The 8,313-nt window shown below is 39.1% G+C and overlaps 1 protein-coding gene across 1 annotated transcript in view; it reads right to left on the bottom strand.

Moving 5' to 3' along the window:
* Positions 1-44: 44 nt before the first annotated feature.
* PDE3A (phosphodiesterase 3A, cGMP-inhibited) overlaps positions 45-8,313 on the bottom strand; it is a 43,423-nt gene continuing 35,154 nt past the window's right edge. Inside the window, exons 13-15 of the mRNA XM_010133651.1 lie at positions 7,886-8,041; positions 3,801-4,041; positions 45-289 (exon numbers count right to left, since the gene is read on the bottom strand). Coding sequence (XP_010131953.1) covers positions 45-289; positions 3,801-4,041; positions 7,886-8,041 — 642 coding nt within the window. The remainder of the gene's footprint in view (positions 290-3,800; positions 4,042-7,885; positions 8,042-8,313) is intronic.

Genomic DNA, 8,313 nt, shown 5'->3' with positions numbered 1-8,313 from the left:
CTGTGCACGAGTCAATCTGTCTTAAAATACTGCTGTAAATATTGTCATTGGTTTGGTTCTACAGTTGTGTTCTCTTCTTCCCTCTTCGGTTTCCCTTTCTCCTCCTCCTCTTCCCTGATGGCCTGGATTTGTTCTGAAGATTGGTGCAGTGTGGATTGCTCCGCGCCTTGCTTCTCTGTCCCAGCTAAACTCTCCTCATCCTCAATTACTTTCTTCCACATTTTATGGTTCTGAAGCAGGTGCTGAGTGATCTGACAGTAGATTTTCCTCCTTTTGAACTTCTTCTTTCCTGTAAAATACCGTGTGACATTAACGTACTGTCTGGTGTGAGAAGGTGTAGGAAGCAGACAGGGTGTATTACGACTTACAGAAGCTGCACTAACAGATTTTTAAAAACACAGACTTAAACAGTTAAAATTCAGAAAGCTACACCTGACTAGACCTCTGGGAAAGTAAACTGGTTTCTTGCACAGTTTGAGACCCAGCTTCAGGCTGCATGGTGTCCCTGACTATGCAGCTCACAGAGACATCTAGTGCTTGAATGATCATGCATAAAACATGTTGCTGAGCTGTTTCCGCTAATTTTTTAATACCTAAATGGCCTGATGAACCTACCCTACCATACACATATTAAAATCTGTGCCTCATATGCATCCCCCATGGATCCATGATGATTGCCCTAGAAAAAAAATCCCAATTTCGTTCTCTCCACATTTTACCTCTGATCTGAGCTGTAGAAGGATAATGAATGAGCAAACATTAGTAATCAAAGGAGGCGTAACCCATTCCTATGTTCCCTTTTCAAAGTCATTGATTCACCACTCCACCATCACAGTGTAGGTGATCTTATAGCCTTTGCACAGTATTGCTTCGGCAATGGAGTCTGACTACTAAAGCAGTCATCATGTAGCCAAATACTATCAAGTAGCTTGCTTGTCTTTGGTTTTGAAGCATCAGTCCTCTGTTGTTAACCTATCAAATGTTTTTGCAACAGATGCTTCTCATGGCTCCTCACACCGCTGCACTACAAGAGTTTTGCTGTCTGAAGTGTGGGGTTTTTTCTGTGTCAATTCAGTCTGCTCAACAGAGACTGTTAACTCCTTAAACAGTACAAAGATTGGAAATTTTCTCTGGTCATTAACAGTGGCAATGGCAGCCACAGAACTGAAATAATAACCCCTCCAAAGACAACTGCTGATTTCTTTTTCAAAGGTGACACAGAGGAATGTTTTGTACCAAATAAATTTGTGAGGATTAGTATTTGCAGGTTGCCTAAAGTATGTCTGTGTCAGGATCCAAAACGTTTAGCCCTCGAAGCTTTTGAACTGGAAACAAAGAGCTTTTCACTGAGCACAAACCAAATCCAACTCAATCCTTCATTAGAAAGCCCTTGGTTCCCTGTAGGAAACCTTCAGGTTTAGCACTAATAAGAACCCCCTACCCTGCCAATGCTGCAGCAGGACATTCTCTCCCGGGTTTCCTGGGTGACCCCACATCTTGCTGCTCTCTGCAGACACCAGTGAGCACTTGCTGTGGTGTTAAAATTTGTCTAGATCACTAAAGACTGATCCCGTTTAATTCATATACTTTCATCAGAACTTTGGGGAAATTACATGCTCCTGTATAATAAGAAAATTATTTTACACTACCTCAAGGTTTCAAAACTCTTTCAACAGCTATTTTAAAAAAAAGTTATAAAAATTCAAGAGTTTTATCACTCTTGAATTTATCTCAACTGCTTTAGTGAATTATCAGGACCTAGATGAAGTGTTTTCTGCCACAATTATATTTCCACCTGCCTAAAAGGCATTTCCATCAAGAAAAGATCTTCACCACCATCTACGCAACTCAGTATTTATTCACATAACATCTCAACCTGTTATCTTGCTTCATTGAGAAAGTTTAGAACATCTAAAATTGTGTTGATCCTGGGTATAAATTTCTAACGACCTGTAAGTCCCCTATATTGACACAAAAGATGCTGTAGATTCCTGAGTCAGATCCATACAGTGACATAGAATTCAGGTAACCAGAAGAAAACACTTCGCAACACATTGGTATGATAGAGAAGAGCATCCCATATTTGGTAGGAATGAAGCAGTACGAAGAACTTGTTCGGATATTTCAAAACTTTTGACACATTCATTTTTACTCTTTTGAAAAAGATAAAGAGCCTAAATGCACCAGGCTGAATAGTAAAGTACTGTCATGGAGCAGAACATGAAAGAGAAAACAGAATACAATGGAAAAATGGTCTGTTTTCAACGTGACAAGGGTTAATAATGGTCTGTGTTTTTAACCTGAAAGGAGCATTGTTGGACTTGCAGTGATACAGAAGACAAGTGAATAGAGAGACGAGGTGAAAGGAAACGAAAGATTTCAAAGTAAGGTTAGGCTGGATAAATGAGAACATCCTTCATCTTTCCTTTTAATACAGCACTATCTGTTTCAGGCTTTGCAGTCTATATGGGTTACCAATCACACATGCTTTCCCTCTGGTAGGCAATTCCATAAATCCCAATCTGCCACAGAAACATGTGGCTCTGCCTGCTATTACAGAGCTGAGAGAACATAAGGTGCTAAAATAAACCTGCACGTGCTATATTATTTAATGTCTGCTGTTCTCAACAAAAATTTTTGTGCATGTGAACCTGCTAAACTTAAAGTATGTGCAAGTGTGTGTGCATGATTGACAGCAATAATTTCTTAAATACGAATCATATACCCTTAGGTCTTAATAGTGACAAAACAATTGTGAACATCAGAAGATACAGATTTTAGTTCACGGCCTTATGTGACTTCCTGCAATAATGAAATCTTTCTGCTTTTCAGCTTTTCCAACAAAAAGTAGAAATGATATTCAGTAGGGCTTGAAAGTGTGTGGGAAAGAACAGAAAAAGTGAGGCTGTTAAGAGAAAAAGTATCAGTATTTCACTACCACACCTAAAGCTGGTGCTTTCTAGAATGATTACATATAGGGAAGGGAGAGAAAGACGACTGAGAGGAAGGAAATAAAAGAACAGTAATAGAAAATTCAGAGGGAGGAGGAACATGAAAGAGAGTAAAAGGTAATACATGTAGGATTAAACCGTTCAAAGAAACAGATCTACAGGTGCAGCCTTTTCTCTTAAAAATCACTTCTAACGAGTTCCTGAGATCTCCTTTTGAGGTACAAAGGTTTCCTCGCAGTATGACAACTGTTGGCACTGTTGCCCTTCTGGAGAAGAGGCAGAAGACTATCAGCTTTAGTTATTGATTAGCCAGAAGGGCCAAGTGACTCAGCTCCCAGCACACAACACAGCAATGTTCGGTGCCGATTCTCTCCCCAGTTTTTTCCACATATTACCTTGAAAGATTTCTACTAAAATACTTCCATTGCTCTAAACTCTTCTAACGCATCATGGAAATAGTGAGTGCTTTCCTTGAAAAATCTTCTCCTGACCATCCTTTCTTCAACTGAAATTTTTGCAACTGAAATTGTTAGTCTTACTAACATCAGTGCTGAAATAGTCTAAAAAAAGCCCTCATGCACAGATGGGTGATGCACCACCAGTAACCTTAACCGAAGGCAAAAATGAGTAGTAGATATGAACAGCAATGTGTATCAACCATGAAACTGTGGAGCACCTCCATTACCAGTGTAACTGGCTACATGCCAACTTCGAATCTCTGTAACTTTGAAGAGGCTGGAGCTGGAGCTGACCAGCTCGAGGTCCCTATCCTTTTACAATATGGCTGCTTAGCTTTTGGTCACAATACGGAACTTGCTCTGTTGAAAAACTGAAGTGTGAACAACTTACTGGATTCAGCATTTTCACAAGTCTCCATTTCTGCTGTTTCTTCCTCTTCATGCTCATCAGTGTCTCCTGATTCATCACTATCTTCTATCCATTTTCCTGGCATCAGCCCCGCTGAGTCATAGGAGTTACATAGTGGTCCCACAATGTGAGTGATGAAAGATTCCTGAAGATGCGCCAGCTGAGGAGCAGAGCGATCCATGAAAGGACTGATTGGCAAGCCCAGGCTAGCCTCTTCATCACCCTAGAGATGAAAAAAGAGTGGTAATTTCTCTGAAGTAAATGAAACAACCCATGTCACAAAAAGGACTAATGCACATCAAACCAATTAAAAATGATTGAACAAAAATAATTCAACTGTAATGCCACGTCCATAGCTTGCCAGCATGACATTACTACAATGCCATCATGTCAAATGGTTAATCAGACTTACAGTTCCTGTAAGAGGACCCACTACTGATAGTGTGAATTTAACAAAGATGGTAGTTGATAACTGTGCAAAATGTTGCCCACTGCCCTTGCCCTGTACTTTACACTGTGAGTATGAAAGTCTGAAAATTTTTTTTTGGTCTTTCTTCACATTTTTTATAAAAAAAACCCCTTCAATTTTGTGGTTGTTAGTTCACAACAACCTTGTAGTCAGCCACCTGTTTGCAGGAAAGAAGAATGAACTTCTACAAGCAAGAGCTATCTCATTGAACTACTTTTCCTATTAATTTTGTACTTACTGTACGTAACACTGTGAGGTTGTCTTGGCTTTGGGTCGTAAGTATTTGTTTCCTGGGACTATTAGAAAGATCCCTATGAAAGCAGGGGTTACTCAGGAGCCATAAATCTTTCTCATAAAGCTTTTTGCTAACTTTTCTTATGGAAATGGTGTAGAGGGGAGGTATAGGAAGACTTTTTTCTCCCTCCTCTCACGACGTAAAAGGAGGTAAAACCTTCTTGCAGAACCAAGTCTGACATACTCATCCCTATCACAGCAAAGCCTCTGGTGATATCAATGAGTTTTCACCTGAAAAGACATGTCAAGACTGGATGTCACCACCCCAAGAAAAAAATCTAATCCCCCTAATCAAGCCTGATATGCAAACTAATATTTTAATATAATACAAAGATCTATATTTGAAAAAATAAATTAGAATTTGCAGAGACATTTTCAGTTTCCATTATGTTACAGATTGCCCAGATTTGCCTCCTTGTAACAGAAATTTTCCAAGTCATGGGCAATATATCCAGTTAACAGCCTGTTATATCTGGGAAGGCTAAAGAATGAGAGTTAAATTTTGAAGCATGTACAACAAATGTTTCATTTCCTTGTGTTTTGTTTTGTTACTTCTATAATAACCTACGCTGAAACATTGTGATCAATCATTAAACACAAACTATTAGTGTTAACAAAACACTGAAACATGCTATCCATTCTTGAAATAGCAGGCAAATGAAGAAGTGGTGTCAAGCCTGCTCTTCTTTACAGTAACACATCTGAGATTTCCTGGTTGTGAGCTGTCAGTAGTGGGAAGAAAGCTGACTCTTGAAATGTTTACAAGTTCTTTTTTCAGGTTCCATTAAAACATGATTTATTATGTGAAACATCTTGCAGTGCTTTTTTAAAAATTCTTTTAAATAGGCCTAACCTATCTTCAGATAACTATGCTGAGCATGTGGAGGGAAGAAGAGGAAACGTACTGTAACAATATGACAAGAGATTTTGAATGTTTCTATGCAACATATTTTTCATAAGGAGTTTTTACATATGGGAGATAAATTCTTCAAAGGAATTGGTGTTTATTAAAGGAAATCCAAGAAAGATATTTCATTATTTTCACAGCATAGGCTGAATGTACATACATATGCTTTTTGATAACAATTTTAGGGAAATTCAATCTTCCCATAAAATCTTCCTTTTAAGGAATGAGAACTTGAAGACTTTTCCCTTCTCAGAAAAAAATCTGATGATCAAGAGCATGGTGAAGATAGCTTGATGTACCTCTCATAGCATATTATGTTGAAGAAAAACAGATTTTAACCTAGGTTAAATAACTGAGAACCTAGCTTGTCCTCCCTAATGCCAAAAGTAAGTCCTAGGTAGAAAGCGTTCTCTGTTTTCAATCCCATCACTATCCTGTCAGCACCGCATCTCATGCTATGCAAAAAAACAAAACCAGGAAACCTACCGGGACATACCAATTTCTCAATATGGTGAATGTACATCTTCTATTAAAACAAAAACAAAACCGCCAAACGCCTGACCTCTTGGAGTTTGCAAGCCAAGAGTTCAAATACATTTGCTCCAATGCTATACCCACGTCTAAAGGAATTCCATTAACAAAGATAACAAATGCGTTATTCTGAATCCAATTTTGCAGAGAGTATACATCTCAATTTTTTTTTCCCTAATGAGATTATAAGAAAGATAATCTCCAACAGTCCCTTGGAGCAGCTTCCACGCGGATGAAAACATGAGTAGCACTTTTCTGACTGATGGAAAATAACCCAGACTCCTACTGCAGAACAGATAACACTGCATCCTCCCACGCACATTCCTCTCAAGCTTGATTCAGAGCTCACTATCCAACACTTTGGTGATATTAATGTATTGGCGCACTTACTACGCTCTGACATTAGATATGTTGGATCAAAGGAGAGTCATATCATATACCTGATTAACAATGTTTGTCTGCATGCAGTAGTCGACCACATAAGCTATGATTGTCACCAGAACTAAATGAAGTACAATTTGTTGAAAGAGTTGTAATGAAAACACAGAAATATGTAGGAAAGCATTTCCTGAAAGAAAATTTGGGAGATTAATATGTATATATGTAAAGATCATTGTTGTTTCTTTTTCTCAGGAGATCTGAAATAAATGAAGGAGCTTCAGGTCAAAGTCTGAATATTGTCCCTTTCCCTATTTCTTTACATACCCCAGAACACAGCAGCAGCAGCAGAAAATCCTGGGGGTTTTTTTGTTTGGGATTTTTTCTTTTTCTTCCAAAACTAGAGTAAATTTAAGGGGAGAAGAAAAGGATCTAAAAGGAATTAGTCTGTGACTTCAAGTTACTGCACATCCTCCCCAAGAAGTCTGTGGGTGTCTGGTTCAGTGATTTAGCCTGCTTGCTTCCTCTTGAAAAGACAGGATATGGAGTTTAGTCTAACCAGTGCATTCAAAATATGTTCCCACTCAGAAAACAGAGGAATAGTGTGAGAACAGCCCCGTCCCTTGTACTCAGCAGGGCTAAATAGGTTATAATGAGAAAAGGTTCAATTAAGGGCTCCCTTACACCTGGCAGAAGAGGACCAGCGCCTGGCTGCATTCCCAGATCTTTGTAAATCTATGTGTGGCTGCCTTCTTTACTCACGCTAACACTAGCTGAGCCTTGCATAATCAGTGCAGCTGTACTGACAAACATGCTGAAAGTGTTGTCTTAAAAAATCAAGTAAAAATCAGGATTAACATCCTGATATTGATTGGGAGCAGATATAGTTAGTCTGCGTAAACTGAAAGTCGATGTTACAGTTGTGGTCAGTACGTAAAGGTTCTCTGTGTATGAACAATGATGTGGCCCACAGGGAAGCTAAAATAATTCCTCTGCTCTGTTTAGATCATCTCAACAAGGATGTTGTCCAGTTCCGGAGACGACACGTCAATAAAAGTGTGAGCCACCTGGAGTGACTGCAGAAGACGTCAATGAGAATCAGCTGGTATCTTGAAAAGACATGGAAGGATGGGTGAAAAGACAGTTTGCACTAAAGACGACTGAAAGGGAGACATGAAGACTGCCAGCAGAAAAAAAAAAAAGATCAGGACACTTGTTTGCCATGTCCACAGTAAGGAACGTGCCAGATTGGAACATTCAAGCCTGCAGAAACCTCATCATCAGATGTCTCTGAGGACACATCAGAAGCTTAAGTGACAAATGCACTTGCATTGATCCAACAAAAGGATGGACTAGTGTAACTCTAGCCATCCCCTTCACCCCTATTTTCTGTGATTTTCAACTCAAAAGCAGCACTAGTATGGTGCGGGACTGTTTAGCACAAGACATGCAACCATCAGATACCACTTTGGACGTGCATTTATTTACCTGTTCATAAAACTCATTGACAATGCCTTCTGTCCACTGCAGATGCAAATCTTTGCATTTTGCAGGCCCATTTATGTCAGCCAGTTTGATGCACATTTGGCAAACCAGTAAGCGGTCGTTCTCATTAGTCCAGTCAATTCCAACGTCATCATTCACCTAGAAGACAGAAAAAGGAAGACCATGACAGTAATCATGAATAAAAGGATGCACCCACAGAGGAAGTTCTGCCCTGGCATACCTTACACTATATTCAGCCATTTAACAAAATCACAAGTGTGAGCATGTGACCTAACCCAAGGTTGGAATTTACAATCAGCTGTAGAGCAATGTGTAAAAATAAGTGAAAAAACAATGAGATAAACTATGAAAAATAGTAAATGATGTGCTTGTTTGAAAACATTTGCTAGGAAAACAAAAGTGCACTCTTT

The sequence above is a fragment of the Buceros rhinoceros genome, unplaced genomic scaffold (genome assembly GCF_000710305.1).
Source record: "Buceros rhinoceros silvestris isolate BGI_N320 unplaced genomic scaffold, ASM71030v1 scaffold5603, whole genome shotgun sequence".
In the NCBI taxonomy this organism is placed as follows: Eukaryota; Metazoa; Chordata; class Aves; order Bucerotiformes; family Bucerotidae; genus Buceros; species Buceros rhinoceros.
Note: the sequence above shows the minus strand (reverse complement) of the source record. Positions and strands in the feature narration are given on the sequence as shown.